At 33.1% G+C, this 27,252-nt stretch overlaps 1 protein-coding gene across 11 annotated transcripts in view; it reads right to left on the minus strand.

The window, feature by feature from the left end:
* The window catches only part of LOC148612278 (protocadherin Fat 4-like), a 50,372-nt gene extending 23,172 nt beyond the window's left edge, over positions 1-27,200 (minus strand). For 3 of the 11 annotated variants that reach the window (XM_088593564.1, XM_088593554.1, XM_088593565.1), the window contains exons 1-13: positions 27,042-27,200; positions 17,611-17,688; positions 16,230-16,313; positions 13,615-13,746; positions 11,965-13,007; positions 11,462-11,533; positions 9,374-10,581; positions 8,692-8,793; positions 7,468-7,584; positions 6,668-6,767; positions 5,165-5,324; positions 1,003-1,422; positions 517-729 (exon numbers count right to left, since the gene is read on the minus strand). In XM_088593564.1, coding sequence (XP_088449690.1) covers positions 517-729; positions 1,003-1,422; positions 5,165-5,324; positions 6,668-6,767; positions 7,468-7,584; positions 8,692-8,793; positions 9,374-10,581; positions 11,462-11,533; position 11,965 — 2,393 coding nt within the window. In that variant the 5' untranslated portion in view covers positions 11,966-13,007; positions 13,615-13,746; positions 16,230-16,313; positions 17,611-17,688; positions 27,042-27,200. Of the gene's footprint in view, positions 1-516; positions 730-1,002; positions 1,423-5,164; positions 5,325-6,667; positions 6,768-7,467; positions 7,585-8,691; positions 8,794-9,373; positions 10,582-11,461; positions 11,534-11,964; positions 13,008-13,614; positions 13,747-14,632; positions 14,759-15,023; positions 15,193-16,229; positions 16,314-17,610; positions 17,689-27,041 lie in introns of all 11 variants that reach the window. The other 8 variants (XM_088593558.1, XM_088593555.1, XM_088593556.1 and 5 more) reach the window with 8 other exon arrangements.
* Between the last annotated feature and the right edge of the window lie 52 nt (positions 27,201-27,252).

The following is a 27,252-nucleotide window of genomic DNA, read 5'->3' on the forward strand; positions in this document are numbered from 1 at the left end:
GAAATGTGGCGACTCTATTCGCTACACTGCTCCATCGTATCAAATTGATACAGGGAAGATATAGAAAGCATAGAGGGGTCTGAAACATTCCTAATGATGTTAGAACTGTCAAATTTGAGAAGCAAATTTTTTGTTGTTTTCTCTGCGGGACTCGAACTCGTACCGATGTGACATCTATGGCACAAAGAGCAGCACCGTAGACCACTCGGTCAGCTGGGCAATATCAAATGTAGCTATTAGATGTAGCTTTCCCTGGCCGGGTCTGTCCTTCTCGTAGGAAAAATCAGGGTTGTAACTTAGTACTCGATGTATGGTACATATATATGTATGAAAAACCTAAAAACAAATACTTTTGTGTACACGTATATGTTCGATTTCTATTGCAATAAAAATAATCAAAATACTCGGATACGAGAAATTTATTTTTACTTGATGAATACTCATAAGCAATAACAAACATAAATTAGATCCTCAAATTGGACCCAAAACATCTTTAAAATGAGAAACGTTTAATACCTTATTGTTAGATTAGTTAGTTGTTTCTTAAATTCTGGTTGATTATCATTCACATCATTTATATTAACGGTTACATTCTGTTCAGCAAATAGCGGTGGTTTCCCATTGTCTGAGGCACGTATGACTACTGTATGAGACCGTTGCTGTTCAAAATCAAAAGATTGTCTGCATTTCAGTACACCATTATTGTCTATAGTAATGTCTTGATCATTGCTGAAAAAAAATAGGAATACAAACCCTACAGAACCAACGAGACAACCAACATACCAGAACTAGTCATATGAGTGACAATAGGTACTAAAAAATGATTGAACATTCTAAAAGAAATATATATATGTATCTTTTGTTACTTTTAGGTTTAATTATAAAAAAAAATAATCAAGTATGTTTTCTAACTTTGAAAAGAAATTTTATGTTCAAAATTGTTAAAGGAAGTCGTGGTAATATATCAGCGACTTATTGTCCTAAATAATCTACAGTCACTACCTCACAATAGTGTAGGTTATCTGGCTATTTTGGGTATTGTCCTCATCTGCATCAGTAGCATTCAATTTCAGGATAGCTGTTGTGCAGTCGTTGTTCTCTTCAACAGACACTGTCATTTCACTTAAATTGAACTTAGGACTGTTGTCATTAATGTCCGTGACTGTAACCGTTAAGGTTGATGTTGAAGACAAAATGTTGTCACCATTATCACGTGCATAAACTGTGATATAATGAATCGGTGATTTTTCACGATCTAGCTCCCGTAGTAACTTTATTTCACCAGTAGTTTGATCGATTTTGAAAAAGCCTCCTGGACTGTCAAGGTCATATGTAATCTCGGCATTTTTCCCTTCGTCAGAATCATTGGCTGATATAGATATAACCACTGTGCCTATTGATGCGTTTTCTGACACTGAAAAACTGTAAACAAAATAACCCTTTTTTGTGATATTTGACTTTTGAATGAAATATATAAATAATAGAACACATCACAGTGGACTTACTAGAAGTGATTTATATTGGCCGTAATGACTGTAAATGAACTTATTTTCGCAAGCAATTTATTTTCGCTACTTTCGCCAGTAGGAAAACATCGCGAAAATGTCCCTTTATTATGGAAACGCATTTTTAACTGAATGTTAATGGCAAAAATAGATACTATCAATATTGGACTGATATCATAAAAGGCAAAAACATTCTGGTTTACAGTAGTCAATAAAACGCTTTGATTAACACCTGAAATTCAGGTTTTAATTGACATTGTACCAGAAAAGACTTAAACAATTTTTCACTGTTGAAGATTCACATTAAAATAGTATTGATTACATTTGACTATGGCTACATTGAGAAATATAAATTTTCTGAAATGCGAAAATACTTGATATTAATCTGACCACTGTCAAAGACCCTTGTTACTAAAATGGTTCAATTCTATCAATACTTCAGATTTTAAACACCAAATTACTTTTTTGTTCTAATTGCTCAAACTCTGCCGAGGAAATTTTACTCAAAATTTGTCAGAAGATTTGTTACTGATAATGATTATTTATGCGGCAATCGTTCTATTTGATCACCAAAATGTATTTACAGTAGATTTTCTGGTGATATACAGTCACTGGAATGTATATCACTACTTTCCTATGCTTGAATGAACTACCTGTATGTCGTAGTGTCATTATCGAGGCAACTAGTAGGGAAGAAATTTTTAAAAAGCCACGTCGTAATAAAAAGCGAACTTAATTAATAAATGCTTTAGATTGCAGTATGAAGACAATAATAATTTAAGTGGTTATATTATCAACAACTTGGTTCAGTATACTTATGACAAAAAAGACATCAATATCCGGTTTGTGCATGTATATCATAAGCTTAAAAACGGTATTATTGCGGCTTCATTCTTGTATACTTATTAAATGCAACTGAGAACCATATTAGTATAGGAAACAATAGCTAACTTCGTTGATTAAATACAAATCGAATATTAGCTTTTTCCAAGATAGAGATGATCAAAACATGGCACCCAAATTTTACCACTTTGGAAGTTAATAATAATAGGGCTGACAAAAATAGTTAAAGGACTAAGGTGTTTCTTCGGTACTATTTAAGGTTGATAAAAATAAGGTTGACAAATAAAAACGATATACGAATTTGTCACTAATAATAAAAACGCTCGGCAAAGCCTTGTTTTTCATCCCGATTCTAATCCTCGTTCGTTACTTAGCTTTTTTCAACTCAATTCACTGTTATTGTCTATGTATACAATTTACAGAAAACAAAAGGAGAATTCGTTATGGCTTTATCTTCTACAGTAATAATAAAGCTATATTCAAACTGCTCTCCGAATGAATCTGTAAATACAAAAATGACCGACAACATGCCTAGATCTGCATCTGAATATGTATGTTAGCATATATCAAATTAAACAAGATTAAACACTATAGTTGGGGTTACATACTACAAAATGTATAAACAAATGATTAATTGATTGATTAAGGTTTGACATCTAATGGTAGATATTTCATGAATTTCAGGACGAGAACGATTGGCCTTGTACTAGTCGGACACGCAGAGCGGGGTCTTTATTGTGGTAACTCATGGAAACAACAGCCCGCTGGTAGGCATGTCTCCCCACTTGAACACATTATTCAGACTCCGAGCACACTAATCATCACTCTATTTTTTAAACCACGCGATTGGTAGAGAAGCAGTAACTACCAATTTTAATAAGAACCAACGATCTCCCGCACTCGAGGCCTGCACACTACCCTGACACCACCGAGGCGGTTGCCGCTGATAGCATATATTGCAGAAAAAAAGAAGACTTACTTTAACATGTCAATCTTTCATATTAAATTAGGTCAAAAATTAACATTATGGGATGTGCAAATCTCAAAAAGGTATAAAACACTGTTCAAAGTTAAAATAATATTTTGTCTATAATTATTGAGTTACATATAACGTAAGATATGCTCCTACCACAACAAAAGTAGTACAAGTACAAATGGTTAAGGTCAAAATACTAAAAATGTAAAATAAAAGCATACAGAAGATCAGTATATACAAGTCATGACTAGAAGAACACTAATGTAAGGTAATCAAATGCACTGCTTTCAAATTTCGTCTATATCATATTTAGAAAATTTAATTGGGTCGACATGATTCATATTCATCGAGGGTCAATATGGTTATTTCAGTATTGAGAGTTTTCCAGAGTTCAAACTGCATATTTAAAGCGGTCCTGTCTTTCAATATTTTGTTTTGGCTACATTGGCGTGATCAGGTATTTTCAAAATTAGATTGAAAAACAAAACTTGTATATGTATAAGTAATGTTTTCCTACGAAGAGTCCTTTTTCAACGTTTGCTGTTTATATAAATTTTACCTGCTTTTCCGCACTCAGCCTTTGGCTTTGTTCATAAATTTGTTTCGGGTATCCGTATACATACTCGTTCTTTTTTAAGTAGCAGGAATTTTTCAAAAGAAAAATCAGACGGGATGCGATTCATGCATGTCGAAAACTTTTTTTTTTGTTCAGAAACAGTTACTGATCACATTATCCGCCTTACTTTTTCATTGGTTGTTGCACTTTAGGGATTAAAATCATGTAGAAAGTACATGAAATTGGCACTTTGCAAGAGTTATCCATCTTGATTTGGTTAGATTTGGTAGTTTTTATATGGAGATGAATGCACAATTTTCTCAAAAATACATATCTAAATACAATAAAGATTATTGTTATGTGGAAATATAGCCTATGTAGATTTAATAAGCATTGTTTCCTTGATGGGTTTTTCTACTCCATAAATAACTTTACCATTGGCAGTGTCTGAATTTTTATATGTACTGGTACTTAAATGTTTAAGTAGCGATATTATCATTATACATTAAATGGGTGGTAATATTACTTGAACTGTTGCTGATGCCTCCAACCGCAGGCGAAGGCATTATCAATGTTCAAGGAAATGTCAATTTCTAAGGACAGTAAACCAATCGATTAACACCTACAATAGTAATTGTTCTTAAGAATCTAAACGGGGATTATAGTGCGGTAAAGGAACGGGAATTAGCACGTGACATTCCCCTCTTAACATTTAAAAAAATAAATAAATACCATATGACTATGTCTTAACCAAGTCGTTGCAGGCATTGTCGTGCTATGCATTCCCCATATAGAGCAGGAAGTTGATATCGGGGAGCAACCAAAATTGCTAACACAATATTTCCTATCCCTATATAGTCACACACCAAATTTAAAATCATGTGCAGCGGAGATAATTGCGACGAGAATTCGACGTTATGGTGTATCCATCTGCACCATAAAAACTGATTTATTCAACGGGTCATAGTTTTCCTTTCCTCGTTTGTCTACCCCAGACTTGACTTTTTATGAACAACTCGGCGGGTATGTCTTGAAAGCAGAGTCCGAGTTGCTTATTTGCTTTTGTTACTTTGTATGTATGATTTTAGTTACTTTATATTCTTTGTTGTGTATGTCTGTTTTCCACGTCTGGCCTTTGTCCATGGATTACATTCTTTTGATTATCGCTATAACCTTGGTTCCCTTGATTACCCTTTTGGAAGGACGGACTGAAGGAATGAACTACGGACAAGGTGATCCCACTTTTTTAGTGACGATATAATCTTTTTGATGTGAATCACTCACCCTGGGACATGTCTTGAAAACTTTGGTTCGTTATCATTTTTGTCAAGTACTTGAACTGTTACCGTTGCCGTGGCACTGTTAACACTGTCGTTGGCTCTGACAGTTATCTCGTACGTAGGATCAGTTTCTCTGTCAAGCACTCTTATTGTTTTTATTTCGCCTATTAAAACAAAATAAAAATTCAATTTGCATTTTTTATGATCGTGGAAATGTTTGATCTGTTGAAGCTTTTGAGTTCTGTCGTAAAATATAATACTCATCTAAATAAAATACCATAAGTTGACAAATTTTGTACTTTTTTTCAACAATTTATTGTACATGTAACAACAAAATCTGTGTAAAAAAAACATACTAGTACCAGCATGCTATTAATTTGCAAGTACGCAGATTGCATTATGAGTATTACTTTTTTAAATTATATTTTTGAAATACCCAATGTTTCTTCTGAAATATGATTTGACAACCTAAAAAAATAGAACCTATTAAGAAATCAATTTCAGTCGAATTTTATCTATATGTATACTTATACTTATATTTTATGTTTTGTTTTCATTAACTATAAGGGTGTCCATGGAAGACCTATATTTACAGACCGTTAGTGGCCCATTCCAAATTTTGATTTCAAAACATTTTCATCTCAGTGCCACTGTCAGAGAAATGATATTGGACAGGTCGAAAATTTATGTCAAGTAATGCAGCTTGGTCGTAAAAGGAGCAATTTAAGGATCGTAAACAAACATTTTGTTAATTTTTCAACAATTTAGCAAAACTTTTACAAAGATCAAAATGATAACAATTTGAAAGAGATGTCGTAATATGTGTTATATTTTGTTAATCCATTGTAAGGGTGATACATGTATCGTTTGTTGGATAACACACTCTTAATAAACTACCCAGGGAGTGCTACAATTTTTTTTTTAAAAAGGGAAATGGTTTAGTTTACTTTGACCATGTACTATGAGTCCCATGTTCTCTCTGACATCACGATGACATAAAAAAAAATCGAACTACTCGGCCATTTCCGCTACACTAAAAATAATCTCGGATGCAGAAAGGAGAATTTCTTCTTGAAAAAATTGCCGGAATTGTAGTCATACGCGAATCAAAGTAGTTCTGTCCACCAGGGTGGTGCTGAACACTTTAGTTGGATATCACTAGAAATAAAGAACAACAACTCTTCCGAGAATTTTGGCGCGAAGAGAGGTACTAAGATAAAATAATGGTAAAAAATTCAACCAGTTTAACTATAATTTTAGAATCGGATCAGTCAAATTCCAGACAGAGTCATCCGCCTACTGCCTTCGAGGTTTTTCTATTGTGTAACTAGAAAGGCTGGGGTGTTCCGATTGAACATAAAACAACACTAGGACAAAAACATTATTGAGATTGAATTTACTATGTGCCACAAATACCATAGGACCTGTCTGGTTTCCTAATGAACACTCTCTTAAGTCTATGCTTAATTTATAAATCGTTGTGTCTCCATATTTTTTTTAGAATTACCTGTAATACTGTTTATACTAAATTTGTCAGAAGGGGAAACAACGCTATAGAGAACCGACGGATTTATGTCTTTGTCTGTTGTGCTAATTAAAACATGCATCTGAAAATATTTATAAAAAAAAAAAAAGTATCACACATAACAAGCGAAAACTATTTGTTTAACAGCGGACAATATGTTTGTCAATCTATTCAAAATTTAAATTCATTTTTATCCTTTAATTCGATAAAAAACACTTTTACACAGGCAAAATAAGTTTTTGGATCCCAAGTTTTACACGAAATACACACTAATTTAACATGACTTTAACGTGAAATTCACTGTACGTGACTTCCATATGGCATAACTGCCCGAAACTTTTGAAAAATTCATATGAATGCTTGATTGAAATAAATCTTGCGTGCACACTATTTCAATTCATATTTGTTTAATTCAGGAAATAATTAATTTATTACTGAAAATAAGAATTAATCGATTTTTTTTGTCAAATTTCTTGAGACTTAAAGACTCTTGATAAATAACAATAATTATAAAATATTAACAATAAGAGTTTTTTTCTAAAGTTGTAAAGTATTGTTATATGTCAACAGGGATTATATTATTTTAGGCAGTGGTTGATCAAATTGGGTTTCGGGGTTCAAATACATTCCACAACTTGCTGAAAATTCTCTTAAATAAATGTATATGATCAAGATACAATGAACAAATGTTAGCCTGACATCCCCTCTGTTTTAAATTTGTAAGTCGAAAGCACACATCACTCTCACATATTTGCGGACCATTTCCTGCACTGGAAACTTACCGTTAATGAAGTGGATGTCTCATTTTCTGGAACAGTTGCATTGTAAAATGGATGGGCAAAAACAGGAGGTTCGTCATTAACGTCTCCAATTCTTATCGTGACTTCACCAATAACCTTCTAAAAATATGGTATCATCATGCAAACTTACAACAAATACGCTAGTTTCGATCATGTCTTTTTGGTGTTCCTTTTTTTTTTGATTTGTTATCATTATTTTATAACAACGGTCTTTAAGAAAAAAATGTGACACATTATTATCACATGATAACTGATCGTATAAACTAGACTAAGATGGTGGTCATCTTATGAAATAATAATCTTATGAAAACATCAGGTTCAGACGCTTATAAAGTTAAAATATACTTAAGTCTGAGTATATTCTTAACTTCTATTGTAACTCCAAATTAAGTCTTTGAAACTGATGACGTCACAAACAATCAAGAATTTTCTCAGACTTAAGTACTTTTTTATGTTTTATGGCGCTGGGGCCTGCGACTCAAAAAGTGAAACTTTATTAATGAAGATAAATGCCTGGGAAACGCAATGTACTGAGATAATAATTCATTATGCTGCGGGTCATAAGGCAATATATGGACCAGTTGGTCGCCAAAGAAAATTATGGACCGAGGCATAATTGTGTGGGCGACCTTCCGGTCCATATATTGTAATAAGACCTAAAGTACCAAGAACTATTTGCACAATTATAACTTTTCAAATGCATTTTACACTGGATTATTTGCGTGGAGGAAAATAAATTATGACGTAACGTTTTTAATTTGAAAGCGATGTGGTCTATTTAATTTCCTTACGTTATTTGGGATGGCAGATTCATATACCTAAGAAATTTAAAATATGAAAATCTTAAAAGAAAAATAGTCTTTTAATTCAAATCGTAAATACACATGTTCCCAAAAGGAATCACTGATGCTCAAGATAATAGAAATGTTTATATGAAAGTAATAAATTTGAGTCTTATCACCGGTTTATATTTTTTTCCTTATTAAATATTATGATACAGTCCTTGAACGGTATAACCTTCACATTTACACCATATATTTATCCCCCATAAACCATAGAATGGGAAGTTTTCCGAATACAAGTAATGTGGAAATGTTTGAAATATTTGTTTAATTTGACACATTGACTAATTTGCTTTATTCCGTACACTTGAGCTATATATTCAGACTGAATACGGTGATAAGTTTGTTTCCTTTCAGTACTTACCACAAGAGTACATGACTGCGTGTCATTTTTGTGGGCAACAATTGTATACCTATATCTATCCTGCTGCTCTCGATCAAGTTCCTTCACTGTGGTGATAAGGCCCTGCATAAACATTTGTTATAGTAAACATATTAACAAAGCACAACATGATTTCATAAACAATATTTCGATAACAATGAATAGATTGTTTTAATAACATTACAGCACATGATTTCATAATTTTTTATTTTAATTGAAAAAATTAAGGCAACCATGATTCTAGCGGAACACGAAAGAAATTATTCCTATAATAATTCTGAATTAGACAAAAAAAACAGACACCCACAACAAAGAACACGAAAAAAAACACGTTCAAAAAAACTAGGAGTAAATGAGCAACCCGGACTCCACAAAATCAGGACATGGACCAGGTGCACCGGTATGGAAGCCTCCTTTATTTACAAGATAGAGCAAGCTCCTAACGACACAAATCAATCTAATTAAGGAACGTTTTAATCATTGAACAGGTTGTATGTACTAATATGGTTTGGATCAGTTCACACTTTTAAAACATCAAAGATAAAAACTACCAGTATATTCAATCAAAATGGACAGTAAAACAAAGTTACTAAGCACTTTTTTACAATATAGTATTAAAGCAGTCGCATAACGGCATATCACAAAAGTCTTAGCATAAACATACCGTGTTTGAATCAATCTTAAAATTAGTTCTTGCTGTGTAGTCTGCGAACGAATACGCTTTATAACCGCTGGCAGATGCTGTAGTGACGAAGGTACCTGGACTTCTATTTTCGTTTACCATTCCAGTAAAAGATTTATTAAGATTTTGTTCGACTCCGGGAATTATTTCAAAGATCACATCAACATCTTCTGAATACAAACCGTCACTTGCTGTTATTTTAACGGTGTAATTTTCGTTGGTAGAAAAGGCAGATTTAATAGATATGACGCCATCGTTATTTATTTCTAATTTATCGTTGGGAGATATTGTATAAAATATTCTCGATTTTGTGTCTTTATCTTCTGCCTTGACGAAACCTACTATCAAATCGGGATAAACTGATTGAATCATTTTGAAATTGTACTCATTATTCTCCGGAAATGATGGTGGGTTATTGTTGGCATCTAAAACTTCGATTTCTACTTCGATATTGAACGAAACATCGCCGATACTAATTTGCAATGTTTTCTCAACTTTCTGACTTTCGGCGTATTCTAATCTATTAGTACCTAATAACAAGTAATTGTCACTATTGATGGTAAATCCTGTATCTCCTAAATTTTCAATCTTCAACTTATCATGAAGATCAAATTGTCCTACTTTCGTATCGATCTTACTAACATCTGGAAGCTGTTTCGTAAACATACGTCTTGTTATGACCAGGTCAATTATTGCAAGTACAACCGAAGGATCGTTTTTGTTTGTAATATTATACTGTTTGGAATAAGTTATTGTTGTTTCGCCTATAAGTGAGTCCAAATCAATATTTTTAGTAGTGTTGACACTACCATCATTCTCCACTGAAAATATGTCTTGTTTTGGATATAAAACTGCTTGTTTTATGCAAGACGTGCATATGAAACCAATAGTACTACCACTTAGCGTTCCATCAAGTACTACAAGTGTCTTCCGTGTGATATCTGACGTTGACCTGATTACGTTGACAATTATATGTACGTGATCCCGTACTATTACATTATCAATCTGGACTGATACAATGACCGTTATCTCATATTTTAGCATTGTTAATTTAGTTTTTGTTTTAATTAAAAACCTGCTTTGTATTGGATAAATTATTTCAAAATGTTCCGCATCGGATCCAACAATTTTTGCTTCCTGATTTGTTATACTTTCAAAACCATTTATCTCGGAAAAGATCACATTTAAAACTGAAACAGAATCAAGTAACTGCATAGTTTTCAACTTTATTTCTACTACATTTGTATCAATATTAAGCTATGCTCACTATTTATCACTCCTAAAAGAAATAAAACAAATACACTTCACTGAAAACAATAAAGGTACAAAAAAGGAAAATTTGTATACATCGACTTAGTAGGTTTTGCTTCACCCCCATGTAAAAATTGTTAGATTCACCCCACTAAAATAATAATTGTTTTTATATCTTCTATAAGCAATGTGACAAGTTTGAATATTATTCGTTTATAGTAACAAATCGCACGATATGAATAGTCCCTAAGCGTGTGGAGAGTTCACTAGATCGATTTCAAATTTGCTGACGCAGGCAAACTTGGGTTTTTGTATCTCTTTTACGGACCACATTGCTTGATCCATGCGATTCAAGTTTAAGTTGATATTGATTCATAATTTTATCTTGTTTAATATTTTGGTAAACGCTTCAAACTTAGTTATACTTCTAACCTAGTTAGCATCATGATGTTTTTGTTTATTTTCTGTGGCCAAAGTGATGACAGAATTTTTAACTTCGTAAAGGACATGTACCAAAAAAAAAACATCGCTACTACCGCTTGAAACAATTAATCTGAAATGGTATTATGTGCTTTATTCCGTACATTTTCGACAAGGTTTTCGGTTGAATACCCCCATTTTAATATCAACTGATATTATAGATTTCACTAAATGAGAGTCTCTAAAAATAATATAATTTTGGGATTGGTCTTATCAAAGTAAATGCAGTTTCTCCAGAATTTTTTTTTGTAAACAATTGGACCAGTTCCTCAAATTTGTTAACATTTATTACAACTGAAATTGGGTGAATGGTCTACGTAATAAAATAAAGAATACTACCAGATTCTCCAGCGTTTTCACTGACTGAAACTGTTCTTGTCCTGTCAATATCCTTAAAAAGACCATTGGGCACTGCAAAATAAAATAAGATTTCTACACTTATGAGTGTTAAAGAAGAGTATGCATGCATGTAAATGTACATACATCATTTTAGATGATCAGGACTGATTTTCCTATTGATTGCGTAGTATTTTTTTTTTATTTATTTATTTTTGCTCACTTTCCAGCTTTTTAAATTAATTTGATTTAACATTAATGGAACCATCATTTTGATTGCTGTCTTTCCGATCTAACTGCTACCTTTTCTCAAAAAAAAAAGGAATTGTGTAAAGGTTTTTTGTGGACGTTCTAGCGATTCATTTCATTTATTTTTTTATTTAATTTTTTCATTTCATTTTTTATCTTCAGTTTAATGAAAGATCAACAACATGATCACTATGTAACTTCCACATTCCAAGCGACGTATAATCAAAATTAAAATCAAACTAATACAAAACATTTACTTTTTACGCATTGACCAGACTTTTCAGCATATCCTTGAACACATTTACACTGCCAAGTCTTCGAGATCTCCGTACAAGCGCTGTGTGATATAATACATTTTCCAGTGCCACTGTACGCACCGCACTCTCGATTCAAACCCGCATTCGTTCTGTTTAAAGTACCATCCCCAGCACATGATGTTGTTGATTGTACCGGTACGGTTGTCGGGATCACTTCCGTTGTGCTTTCATCAGTCGTTGTATCTGAATAATATAGTTTAAATGTTCTTGCTTCGTGTTTTAAAACAATTCACATAGGCTTTCTGTGCTACCATATATGATTAATGATGTAACACACATAATCAACCGTAACCTTATTGATTATGATATGTTTCAATTATGCTGCTGCCTTTACAACTAAATTGCGACAAACAAATGGAAAATGCGGCATATCCGAGTTTTTTTGCGTATTATCAGGCTTGTGTTAGAACATATTGCTTTCATTTAAACATTGACATACAAAAGTAGAAATGAGTGATAAAATATTTGCACTTTCCATTCATTTTGTAAAGCTGTTTTGGAATTCAAAGAATTCCTAACATGTTAGTAAAGCGCTCCTAAACTACAGTCAAGACCAGATATACAAAAGAGTTATTTTTATCATTTTTTTTTTCTTTTTTATCTTACTTATTTTTATTTATTATTTTTATAAGTTTCTTCATAAAAAAATTTGTCATGAAATTCACACTTCATTTTAGCTCAGATAAAATTGTAAATCCAACAACTGCATAAAGGTTTAAACATACAATTAGTAAGGAATGAAATTTGAATAAAATTGTATATTTGGTCTTAAGTTATGCGTATTATTGTCAGCCTATGCACACATATATCACACATGTTACTACGGGACATTATACATCTAAGGCTACACTACTTACCCCAGCTCACCTGAACAAAAAATACAAAACACACATTCACTTACCTGGAAGCGTACTTACATGTGTAGTATTATGAAACCGACACCTACCAAAATATTGTATAACCTTTAGTTCTGACAGTTTGACCTGAAATGAAGAGAAACGAGAGATAAACAAAACCGGTAATATGGTAGTGATTTTCCTTGCATCATTTTTAAATCAAAATTTAATGGAGTCTGGAGACTTATTTGGTTCTTAATTTCAAATTATTGCTAGGAACAAAAATCTGTGAAGTGATATTTTAAGTTTGGCGTTATGGTAGTTTGTCACGGCCTGTGTGACAATGTAAACATTGGGACGCTAGATTACTATTTCAAATGATTTGAACACTACCAATTTAAGGCACATGGGCTTTAGGACACGGGTTAGATCCATTAAGTGATAAACAATTAACTAAAATGTTGTTTTAACGACGGACTTACATATTATCATTCATGGCCATACACTAGGCGGATGGTTAAGTGCAAAATATCATTTTAACATCATTTAGGTACGATTTTGGCCATTTCATGAATCTAACTCGTGTCCAAAAGTTCTGTGATTTTAGGGATTACGAATGATCGACTCGAAGTAAATTTTCAGACGAGCAGGTGACAAATACCGTTAGATCTACTCTTTAAGTTTAATTTGATTTGACTTTTCTTTATGTGGCTACATTTCAATAAGTGATTATATGTACTTTAAACATTCTTACACTTAATCAGCCTTTGTGCACTCCGACTAGTTTTTTTTTTTTTCAACGAGTGTAATTGTTCTTCTTTATCTGTATACACAACTTTCACCATTTTTCCCATTTCCGTAATACACAAATCTTTGCCTGGATCATCTATAAGCAAAACAAATTCGTTCTAGACTAATCGTCTAATCTTGACAACCATTCAATTGATGCTGAATGATTAAATTAGAGCTAGTATCTGTAAGTTACTTTACAAGATCAAAACTATGAATTATGAAATGAATTCAAATTGATTTATTTTCATATGAAAAAAATACTTTTCTCATTTTTGATCTTGTAAGTAAATTAATGCTCATTTGCGCATGAAGTAGACTGTAAGAATATTTAAAGCAATACAACAAAATGCTACAAGCATGTAACTTACCAGATTCTAAAAACGCAAAAATGCAACAATGTTGATAAACTTACCTTGTATTAAATACCTACCTAAACTATTATAATTATCTCGCTTACCCTATTTAAAGGATCTTGATTCGGTTTTCTATTTCACCTCCCATATTGAATCATTCAATAAAAAAACATTGCAGAGACGCTTAGAAAAGCAATGAAACTTATTTAAGCCGGCATCCACAAAATGTGGCTTCAAGAAACATACCAAATCGTCAACTAAATTACATGTTCTTACAATATCTTTTATGTAACGTTCATTATTTTGCACATCTTCAGAAAATGTAGTGTATAACACAACAGGTACACGGTTGGCAACTTGTGATTTGAGTTATTTATTTCTAACTGAATAATATTTATCAAAGAGTGTGATTTCATATTATAAAAGACGCAATAAATCTCAAAGTAAATAATAAGATAAAGTTTATTCTAGCTCCACAAAAATGTAGGTGATTCATAGTACATTTATTTCCTTATTGGTAAAAAATTACCACTTTCATGGGAATGTCAATATCTATATGGTCATCTCAGCACTAAGGTTCATGATAAAAGAGACGACTTTAATTTTAATATCATACATTTTCCTTACATGTGCAGCAATATCCCTTCACCTCCTGCATATAGTGTTTATATTTCACAATCGATTCGCTACGCTGGAGCAAGTACTATCTACTCTGATTTCCTTGAACGCCATAAATATCTGCGTAACAGACTCCTGAATCAAAGATATGAAGAAATATGTCTTAAAACGTCTCTTATCAAATTGCTTTTTAGATATCAGTCCTTGTTTGAAAACAAACTCGGTTTCTTCTAAAACAATGAGTAATGATTGTCTTAGAATAAATGCTCTCCGAGCTGATGTGACACTGATTTACCTAATATGAAAGTAACATGCAAATGATTCTTAATTACCACTGGTATAGTTATGCCGCAATGGAAGAGGGATGTTTAGCACGCTGTAAAACCTATATCTAACCCACCATTTCGTTTGAAGTGCCTGTACCAAGTCAGGACCATTGCGGTACCAGCTGCTACGGCGGTGTAATACCTATTTTGCCAGAGTTGACTTGATTATGGATCGGATTAGTGTTCGGTAATTTTGTTGTTACCCTTATTTGTTTATTTTTTCCACACATTTATAATTTTCGTCTGAAATAAATAGCAACCTTAGATTGTATGATTAAAAAATACTTTCAATATCTTTTTTAAGTCATGTGTGTAAACAAAACATTTTTTGCATAAATATGAACTGACTATTCCACTAACATTTTATCTTCATTAACATATTACATAAGTTTCATAAACATTTAAATCGATCACACTGGTCTTCGTAATCTAAATTATTTTCAGTTTCTTTTATGCCAAAACTCTACTATACTTCCTTATGCAGCTAGTATAAACAAGTTTAAATGCATATATGCGCAGTAAGTTATTAAAGTATGCATATTCGACCTTGCAGCGGCTGAATTAGAGTTCTGGATTAAAGTACAATTTTAAAACGGGTATAAATTGCTCAACCTTGTAACTTAATTGTGTTTAAATGGGAAAATATGGGATTTATACTTTATTTTCGGAAATAGTAAGTGGGGAACACTACGCATATGCATAATAAACGTACTTTTTACATATATCCTGCAGTGTATGGTTAAGTCTGGGAGTTCTAGATGGTTTCTAGAAAAAAAGGGGGGTTCCAGGATATTATTTGCTCATTTTCCCCAAAGTTGCCACGAAAAAAACGAACGTTTTCCGCCAGTGTAATATCAAAATAAGTGGGCTAACTTTGCTATGTGCAATGTTTTTTTTGTTTTTTATAGAATCTTCCTGTTTTTAACTTTTCCTGTTTTTTAATTATTAGCAAATAGACTAACAGCAAGAGCTTGATTTAAATAAGAATTCAAAAGTACTAAAGTGGATTCATAATTCAGATACTGGCATTCAACATTGAAATTTGAAACACAAATACCTCTTGAAGTACATTACAATCACATAATGATGGAAATCCACCGACTCAGTCTAGAGATGGCGCTTTTTAAAGATAAATACAATTGTTTATTCCAAAGAGTCGTTATCTAAATATGCCATAAAACCATGATTACAAATGCTTTTAAAAACATATTGTATGCACTCATACAAGCAATACATTTATCAACCAAGATAGAGAAATGAAGACCCATCAAAATGCATACCTTGAAACTGGAATATTGTCTTCCATTCCTGTCTGTATCTCGAAATCTTCTTTTCTTTCCTCTTTCTGAAGATTACAATACGTTCTACAAAACGGTCAAATATAATTCATTGTTTTATAGTTTTTGTTTCCTTGAAAGTTCATCGTTTGAAATGTATTTCGACTTTGTATTGTGTAGCTGTGGTAATTTTTCGTATTGATGGCATGTATGAGGAAGAATCTTATCATTTTCTAGCTTCCTTAATAAGTTGAATAATCATTTTTTTTAAGTTTTAGTTCTAAATTCGCAACTATTCTCGTCGAGTAGCGTTTTTTTTTTTTTTTTTTTTGGGGGGGGAGGGGGTTACTGATTTACCTGCAGTTTGTATGTATTCACAATTGTTAAATATGCTTATCCCAAAAACCACAGGTGGATAAAATTAATCTGAGTCACAAAAGAAGTAGGGTGGTCTAGAAAGATATCTATAAAGTTCAAAATCATGGAATTTGAAACCCCGCCATTGTTAATTTACAAATCGTTGAAAAAAAATGATTTGTCTACGTCAAAGTTTTGGGAAAAGGTAGTCATTTTTTGTAACGAAATTACAAATGAGAAATAATTTGTGTACAAAACGATGAAAGGAACAATAAATGGTCGATAGAAGAACAGCATGTCACATTACATGAATAAACAGAAACACGCAGAAAGAACTCCACTAAATAGCGGAAAAGAAGGAACTGGGGTCCTCGCATACACGATACATACTAATTTTACACTTTCTCTATCGGACATTTGCTTTAAATTATATATAGACACGTGGAGTTCCTTACAATGCAGAACCTATCATTTAGGAATCGTATTTCGCGTGTACACGGTTGCATTAAGTTACATTAAAGCACATCCGAAATCTTTCAAGTATGTAAAATATATCAGCATGCATTTTTGCGCCTGTCCCAATTCAGGAATTTCTGGCCTCTGTATGTCTTGTTTCGTTTTCACCTTTAGTTTATTTCTATGTTACTTGAGTATATAGGAGCAATTCTTTCACTGTACCAGTGTATAAATGATGTTTTGGGGGCAGTTACAGGTTACACGTCGTTCATTGAAGACCAATAAGTGGCCTTAGGCTAGCATTTTCATCCCAGTCAGTTTGTTGTCTCTTTGACATATACACTATACCTATTATCGTTATATATCACAATTTATTAATACTGGAAAACAATTATAAAAGTTGATGAATCAACAAACATGTGTGTTAATGACAATCATGATTTTTGAAAAACTAACGACAAAAAGAAAACGGAATGTGGGACACTTTTGATATAAAAAAAGCATGTAACATTCTAATTAGATTTTTTCTTATACTTGATAATAAGATTAAATATAGAAATCATCTACTCACCTTATTCATCGAGGAACTGTGTATCAGCTAACAGATTTCTCTTCACATAGCTCACGAGCACGAACAAAAGATAGTTCCCTGTAAAGTCAAAGTATTAAATATCAGATATAAATTATCTTCCATGAGTAGCTGTTTCTTGGAATTTACCTTAGTAATTTTGTCCTTCCCGGATTTTTTTACTGATTTACCGTCATCTTATATTTAAGTGGTCATATTTCTAGGTAAACATCTAAGAAACAATACATCGCATGATATAACGATTTCAAAAACATTTTTTTCTCTTTCATGTCTCCTCATGTATTTTTTCTTGTTTGTATAATCGTTCTAATTTTTTGTTGGGTAACATTTTTGAATGTGTGATAATTTTAACCATCGAATACATACGCGGGGAATTCATGTATTCTGCTATATGATGGAAAAAGAATGCAGCTGTAATTTTTGTTATGAAATAAATGATGGGACAAAATGCAGTTGTAATTTCAAATGATTCTATATAACGGTTTCATGATATGATGAGTTATTTACGGCATCATATATCTACATTTTCCCGGTCTATCCTTAATTTGTACGTTATACTAATATATTACGGCTTTGAGTCTGGTACTTTTGTTTTTACCTCTCCTTTACGAATGTGATAAATGGATATATCCCGACAGTATATGCGGTCTCTTCATAAATTAACTGAAACGGGTGGATCTAGAAGGAATTTTAGGTGGAGCATATTTTTTCTTTTCTTTTATTTTTTTTTTTTTTTTTTTTTTTTTTTTTTTAAGAAACTGCTTTTCAATGATTAAAGTTATCAGCCTCATAGTTCTATGTAGAATTATAAACATTAAAATGTGGCCATGAAATAAACCAAACAAACAATGAACATCGCCAACAAGAGCATAAATCTATTTCTAGCTTGGCTTCAAAACTCTAGCTCCCCATCATTATTGTAACAACGTTCCGTTGAGTCTTCATAAAATATAACAAGATCAAAACATGTCTGCGCCTATGTTACTGTCATTTATTTGTTAGTGTCTCCAATATGTAATATAAAACTGAGTAAGCTAAAAAAAAATCTACAGTGTGGGTACAAATTCCATATGTAATGTCCCAAAGGTAGCATATACTAGTGAAAAAATGGCTAATTTCAACATACTGAAAATGTACGGAGAAAATATCTACTTTGCCATAGTAACAGGTGCGTAATATGTTTAAACTGAATAATATTAATGTAATAGATTTTTCCATACTCTACACAATGTCGGTGCCACTCACCACAATTTGTCCAAGTTCAACATGCTAAAATATTGTAGAAAATAATTATCAAATATGTTAAGAATAACAAATGCCCATTTTCAGTACGTATATAATAACTGAGTAGAGTTGGCATAAAATAAATATCCCTAATCGTGACGGATAGACGAACGAACTGAAGGAAGGAATCGAGCGGCTACTAGATCGACCAGATTTCACCGTTTGTGACCTAGGTAAAAATAACTTTTACAATCAATAAGACAGGAGGTTAATCTAATATTCTGAAAGTACTATTGTTCGTGAGGTACCAATTTTCGTGGGTAGGCCAAACCACGAAGTTTGGCTCCAAACGAAAAGGAGATATCCATTGATATTTATACTGAAAACCTCAAAACCACGAATTCAAGGATTCACAAACTTGTCTTTCTTCCCAAATCCATGAAAATTGGTATCCACGAATTAAAGTACTTTCACAGAAGACTTTTTTTGAAAAATGGTTTCTTGACATCTCATGCATAGGGCATACACTTGTAACTCAGTCACTAGACAGACTGGTTGGTTGTAGTAAAATTCAATTCTGAGAAAATAAAGCTAAAACCCACAAAATACCTTTATGAATTGAAAGCATTTTGTTGAAACTATTTGTTTGACAGACCAGAGCCATTTTCAGATCAGAGTGGCCATTGGACGGAAAAATAGGCAATAAATCAATATTTCTAGATTTGGGTAAAAAGGATACCACATGAATATAGGTGCCCATTTTTGTGATTTAATTTCAGATAATCTTGAACAATTTAATTTTTACATGAACTTTTGTGGGAAATGCCGTGAAAGATAAATTGCGTCGTTATCGGGAATATTTCAGCATTATACAAAGAAGTGTTCGGTTATTTCATTTTTTTTTTAGTGTAATAGATTTTACATAGTCTACACAATGGCGGTGCCACTCAGTACAAAAAGGGACAATTTGTCCAATTTCAACATGCTAAAATTATAGAAAATAATTATCAAGTTTATTCCTTTACTCTTATGAGGCTGACTTTATAGCTGATTTGATCCGAAAGAAAGAATATCGTTTGGCTAGATCCTTTAATCTCAGTTTCCGCTATATAGATGATGTATTATCTTTAAATAATCCTAATTTCGGGTTTCCGATACATCGCATCTACCCCAATGAACGTGAGATAAAGAGGATACTACAGACACTGTAAGGTCAGCCTCATATCTTGACCTACACTTGGAAATTGATGGTAAAGGAAAACTTTTGACCATACTTTACGACAAACGTGATGACTTTTCACTCAGAATTGTCAACTTTCCTTTCATCTGTGACAACATCCCTTCAGCATCTGCGTATGGAGTGTTCGTATCACAACTTATACGTTATGCCAGAGCTTGCCGAAACTACGCAGACTTTTTGTATCGCCCTAGAACTCTAACAAGTAGGCTTCTGGAACAGGATTATGTTGCTACAAGACTGAAGTCATCACTACAGAAGATTTATGGTCGTCATCATGAACTCATGGATCGTTATATGCACCATAAAAACTGATTTATTCAACGGTTCATAGTTTTCCTTTTCTCGTTTGTCTACCCCGGACTTGACTTTTTATGAGCAACTCGACGGGTGTTTCTAGAAAAGCAGAGGACGCTTACCCTACTGGTGCACCTGGTCCATGCTCCCAGTTTTTAGTGGAGTCCGAGTTGCTCATTTGCATTTGTTACTTTGTATGTATGATTTTAGTTACTTTATGTTCTTTGTTGTGTATGTCAGTTCTCCATGTCTGGTCTTTGTCCCTGGATTGCATTCTTTTGATTATCGCTATAACCTTGGTTCCCTTGATTACTCTTTTAAATGTCCAGTGATCACGAATCTGAAGAAAGGACTTTTCATGTCATCGGGTAACAAATTCAATGAATTCATTAAAATTTTCGTTTCTTTTTGCGCAGTCTCTGTTCACATAATCAAGTGAACCACCATAGGTCTAATTATACTCTGACTTTCTTCATCAGCAGATGTTCTAAGTGCCGGAAGCCAAGACCAAGCTAAAGTATATAGGACTTGTAAGTCTCGTCGCGTGACAACGAGGCTTTCACGAATACGGGTCCCTGGAGCTCCCATTCAAGGGTAAGGGAATAAAAACGACAACAATCTTTTCAACGAAAAAAAAATTGTGCGTAACAACAGTGAAAAGAATATTACGCGGAACTATTTACACAACATAATAAATCTAAGTATTGTAATAACGCGAAGTAGAAAACACTGACAACTATGCTTCACATTGATGTACCTTGGGGTAGCAAACTTTATACAAATCGGTCTTCGGTTTTTAATGCTTTCAAAAATAAGAATCCCGGATCAAAAAAAAAGAAAATTTAAACGAGACTTACAAGCTCTTTAGGATAGAAACCACTAATTTCACTTCCCATAGGCTTCTATGCTAATTTCACAATATTCAATTGCTTCTCTGGACTTTACCTTAACTTTAACCTGCAGAGGACTATATATCAGCATGATTCTACATATGTCAGCTCACAATCCTCAGAATGGCATGTGGGTTTAGCAGACTTGCAGTGCAGTACTGGTCACCGGAAGTGAAGGGTCTATAAATAACATGGGAAATCCAAGTGTTTTTACAAGATAGGGGCATATATAGAAATCATTATGGAGATAGGCTTCACATCACAAGAAGCAAAATGCACCTATAAATTGTACAGAAATGTTTTTCCTTTCAGAAACTGTTTAATTTTTTTAAATAAGATGAGAACTTTTTTCACAGCACTATGAGGAACAGGGGTAATTTCTACGTAGGACTATTTTTGCGTACGTTCCAATGCTCATTGTTTGAATTGGTGGTCTGTAACCTCTGTAGTCAACATATAAATCTTTTTTTTCCAAACGTCGTAAAAGGTAAATTGAACATGTATATTTACTCTGATGTTTAATAGAAAAATGTCTACGAACTCGAGCTCTTTTCTACAAGTACCAAATGTGAAGTGTTTGAATATTAATATATTGTATAAAATGTGATATATTGGTGGTCATATGATCCCTGAATATTTCTTATATGCAGCCACACGTATACATTAAGTACACCTTATACTGTAACGTGATTCATATAATTTATGTGCATTGCGTAGGAATATTATACTCTCAATGGTACTTATTATGAAATAATACGATACTGAGAAATTTTAAAACAAAATTTGAAAGCATGTATTCTCCAGCTGTATATATCTCCGGCTGACCTCGTGACAGTAGTGTTAAAAATGCCGGATGCTCCCGTTTTCATGATGGTTGCTGAACGATAGTTGTAGTAATCTGATCGTAGAATCATTCTTATTCGTCAAGTTTTGTACGACTGGCATAAGCCTATCTTTATAACTCGGTAAATACTATCATTTTCTGACAGGTCAGCCATGCCGTCTTCAATTTCACTTTGTCATCATTTTTGTCAAATGATAATGTCGATCCATCAATGCATAAGATCGGAATGCGAAGTTGGGCACTTAGCCATGTCTATTGATATCTGGATCGAGTTAAAACGTAAACATTGATCTAAATATAAATTAAAGGCATGCATTTGTACAGTCATACGTAGTCTTTCAAAATGTCTATATTGAGTTTCTATACGTAGATACTGATATGCACTAATATAGGTCTGCCTAATACTTCCTTCTTTAACAATTTTAATCCGTCTGTCCGCCTGTCACGCTTTATGTATTTTTGCCTCAACCTTTTCAGGACGAGTTTGTGCTGATACTGAAGTAATTCATTATGTTACGAAAAGGAACATTTTATTTTTAAATTGCAGACTTTTACCTCAAATTTCAAAACAAAAAAAATGAATACTTTGAAAACTCATATTATGACTTTTTTTACAGACAAATAAATTCAATCAAATTAAAAACATATTTTCATAATTTTTTATATGAAAACTTCTGGTTTAAAGGGCAAAAGTCCTTAGCGCGAGATAACACAAAAAATGTAAACTTCTAACTGAGAAACTTGTTTTTCGCTTAAAAACGCTAAAAATCCTTTAAACAAAATTAAGATGACCCCCTCCGCCCAAAAAAACCAAAAAAACAAAACAAAATCTGTGACATACGAAAATTAAAAAGTTCAAATGCACAGACGTGATACTATTGGACCAATAAATCAACCAAATCGCACAAATGTTTAATTATCTTGTTTGTTTCGTTTTTTAGCGGTCAAGCATAAGAAATGCAAATTTATTTTAAGTTACAGGATCATTATATAAATATTCACACTTATGGCTGCCGCATATTTAATTTACGGTATTAACTAATCTTTTGGTCGCACCAACAAAGGCTAAGCTCATAAACAAACATTCGTACAATTAACTAGAGAAAGTAGGTGGTGTCTTATGATAGGATAAGTTACTATTAGGTCCATATATGGCCGCCTGCATGACTTGAAATAAGATATCTGATGTTGGAATTTTTTTATTACTGTTTAGAATGTTAAATGAATGATTAAACAAGATCAACCACATTTACAAATATATCATTTTTCAATGATTGAAAATGTGATTCAAATTTTCCATAAAGTATGCTGAAATTGGGCACTTTTTGGAACACTTTTTTTCAATTTTTTGAGTGTCTCCCGCAACTTGATTTTTTGGTAAAATAAGGAGCCAACTGTGGCCCTTATCGTACCTTAAAAGAATTGTTATCACCATTCTTTTAAATATCTCTATAAATACTTTTAAATAAATAGACAAGCAGGAAGTTTCGATCTTATTTCATTGCTATTTAAGTTCTTGAAAATATATTAATTACATCGACCTTCATTCAACCTCACCGAGTTGTAATGTATAATTGCATTTAAAAATCTATCCCATATTTTGCGTGCATGAGAAATACATACACTTTCTTCCTGGATCTCCGATCGCAATAAAATGCGCCGTTTATATTCTATTAGTTTTTTTCTGATATGTTTATAATGACTGTGAACAATTTGATGTGTTGTACAAAAAAAACTTAAGGCTTACAGGAGTTAGGAAAGCAAAATGCCATGAACCATTTCCCATTCCTGACTGGAACTGACCCATTCATCTAACAGAAAATTAAATGGTTTCTTAACAAATGACCCTTCAGACTGTGAATATCTTTAAAAATCTTGAAAATGGCCGCTTCCCAACCACTGGGTCAATTGAAAACCCTTCCCCTTGCTAGTATTTCAAAGGGAATTGCTGGATCGCCGGGAAAAGATTTCATGAACGTTTGTATTTTTGGACCCGTTAAATGTTGATGATAAATGTCGATGCTCAACCACAACTTAAAAAACGGACATGATGTACCGATAAATGTATTTTATTTTATTTCTATCAATAAATAGACCATGGGGTCCGAATGCTTGTTCGTGTATGTTCTAAGACCGTTTCCAAGAGTGCCTTTTCGATGGAAGCGTTTCAAACGTGCCAGTAACAGTCTCCTTATAGTTTATGCTTCCACCTCTTAGAGCCCCGTGCAGGTCTGGGTGTCAAAAGAATAGGCCTGCAGTAGCGCTAAGCTTGTCGTAAAAGGCGACTAAATAGTGCTCAGAACCCTGTGGGCGCTCTGCCCACAGAGCAACTGGGTTGTGTGCCCAAGGTGGTGGAATGGGGTACCCCTGGCGTGTTACATGCTGCGGTTGTCAGGTTATAATACGGAAAACCTGACCGCAAACCATATTGGTGCACCGTGTTGGGAAAGATGCAACGTTCCTTGCACGTTGAAGAACCCTACTGTGGTATTCTCCCGGAGTAGGAACCATAAGGCTCCGCTACAGGAGGTTAAATTGCCCGACCCTACCCATCCCCCTTTTTCTAGTGGCAATCTAAATTAGTCTCCCCTATTATCCTTGTGTCCCATCCCTTTTTTCATTATCATCATTTCGTGTTCATTTTATCATCCCTTTCATGTTCATCGCCTGAATATAGCTGAAATATTGAGGCTCGGGCGTTAAACCACAACAATCAATCAATCCAACTCTTAGATTTATAAATGTTATAACTATAATACAAAAGTAGAGTGTTATACAGGAAATTCAATAAAAAAAAATAATATATACTTAATGGGCTAAAAATTCTTAATTGCTATGAGTATTTAAAAAATTTAAGGTGACACAATATTCCCTTGGTATGCCGTACAGCTTTATGAATAGTTCATGTATCAAAGTGAAGAACACAGGTGAATGACATGCCCAAAAGAAATTCACCCAATCAAATATCTGATGCAAGGAGGGCTCTATGGAGCCCCCCCCCTCCCCCCCCCCCAACCTCTTTTGCGAAAAATGGTCCATGATGATATATAAAATACTGAAAATCACATAAACGGAACTCTCGGAATTTCTGAATCCTCCACTGTCATCAGTCGTGATCAAATATAAACAATAACGGAGCATTGTCTGGCGTCTGTTTATAAAGTGAGAAAAGTTTACTAGGTGGTACATATACCAAACTAACCAAAAAAAACACAAATTGATATGGATAAAGCTAACATAAGAGATCAATCATAGACCAGTACAACTATTCTATTGGGTTCTATGTAAGGCTACGAAACCGGCTAAAATAATGTTATCGTAGTGTTATATCGTAAATTTCATTTCTACAGTCGACGGGTGATGATTTCAATTTTTCGTAGGTGAAGTCGGAATACAACAAAATAGTGAAGTCATAAGATGTAGATTCATAATTTGGGGGAAAAAATGGCAGGAAATCTTGTTTTATTTAACAATTTTACCAAAAAAATTGTCTTGCTTCATTTCACTTAGCCTTTAATTCTATTTACGCTCCCCTCCTCCCCAAATCGGTTTTAAAAATTACGATGACACCAACGTACACCTTTCAGGTAAGAACAGGGAAATAAAGACCATAAACTGACTGTAAAACCATTATTACTTGTCAATAGTAAAAGATCTTAAACTGAGATATTTATGTTAACACACCGTTTATCGCATTCTTCAGATAAGGAAAATATAATGGTTCAAGTTTTATTGATTTTGTTCAAATAAAGCTGTATTTGGAAATGCCAATGTCACATAGATTGTATTACACTGGATTTTTTATAAACGGATTTTTTTTCCTTTTGCAAAACCCCTGCTAGTTCGAAAATAAATGTAAACTGACACTTTTAATTGAAAGTAAATGTGTTCAATACTGGTTGAAGAAGGATGATAAAAGGGTACTGAAAGAACCAATTATTTCCTCACAGAGTCTAGTAAACAAATGACACATGTGTTACAAGGATGAATTATGCAATAAAATAGATATTTTTATGCGTAAACTGAACAGACAAAACACAGATAATTACAACGAAGTGAGATTCTCTGATACTGATTTCATTTTTTTTTTTTTTTTTTTTTTTTTTTGTGCGCATGACAATTTAAATGTTGCATGGTTCCCACACAAAAAAATCGATTGTAGAAAGAAATGTGGCTTAGATACTTTTCATTGAAGTTATGGTCAAAATTTGTTAGTGTCTAGTTTTTTCGATCTGTAGTTGTACTTTATTCTGTTCGCTACATTGTGGATCGTCTCTTGTTTCCTGTTTTCACATTTAGGTCATGTTCTTTGATAGTGGTGTATCTAAATGTTCTTTTATTGACCTTTCGGTATTTTACCCGACATTTAGATTGTTAATTTCCACTAAGAGTTGTGTTCAGTTTATGGACAATTTCCACATAACTTTTATGCATTGTCCAAACACACATCTTCAAGTTTCACTCTTGAGAATGAAAAAAATGATTTAAGAAGGGTAACGCTATATGTTAAGTCATACAATTTTGATTCTAACAGCACTCAAAAAGATAACATTATATTGCGATATCAAGAATTACAAGCTATCAAAAAAAGCTATATGCAAATATCAATTGGAAACCTCTTGAGGAAGTCCTTATCTGGATTTTTTTAAGATAAAATTGTGACTTTATCGGGGTTTTAAGCTACTGTTTACTCATATGATACATTTTCCATGTAATGTTTTGATTAATTCGTGTTAAATTATGTCAAAAACATTTATTGCCATCAAGTACATTCAAATTCCTCTAAAATTTTCCGCACATCAAAACAGCAAACTATATATACACACACAAAAATATCGTTCAATTCTACTGAATAGTTTGGTAATTTTGTTTCCATTGTGTTTCCATTGTGAAAAAAAATATTACTCAACCGTCAACTTACCAAATTTCTTCGATAATTCTTCATTATTCGTCTTCCTGACTACCGCAACATCCGCAACAATTGATATTATCTCCTCCTCGTGACCACAGTGAAAACACTGCCAACCTATCACCCGGGTTAAAGAATACCTAGTACCAGGAAGTAAGACTATATATAGATGAATGAAGACCTTGTCAATGTACGAACCGTACGTTTAAATAACAACCTGTAT

Source organism: Perna viridis, chromosome 7, assembly GCF_037379345.1.
Source record: "Perna viridis isolate PV_CMFRI_1.1 ecotype Kerala chromosome 7, ASM3737934v1, whole genome shotgun sequence".
Lineage (NCBI taxonomy): Eukaryota > Metazoa > Mollusca > Bivalvia > Mytilida > Mytilidae > Perna > Perna viridis.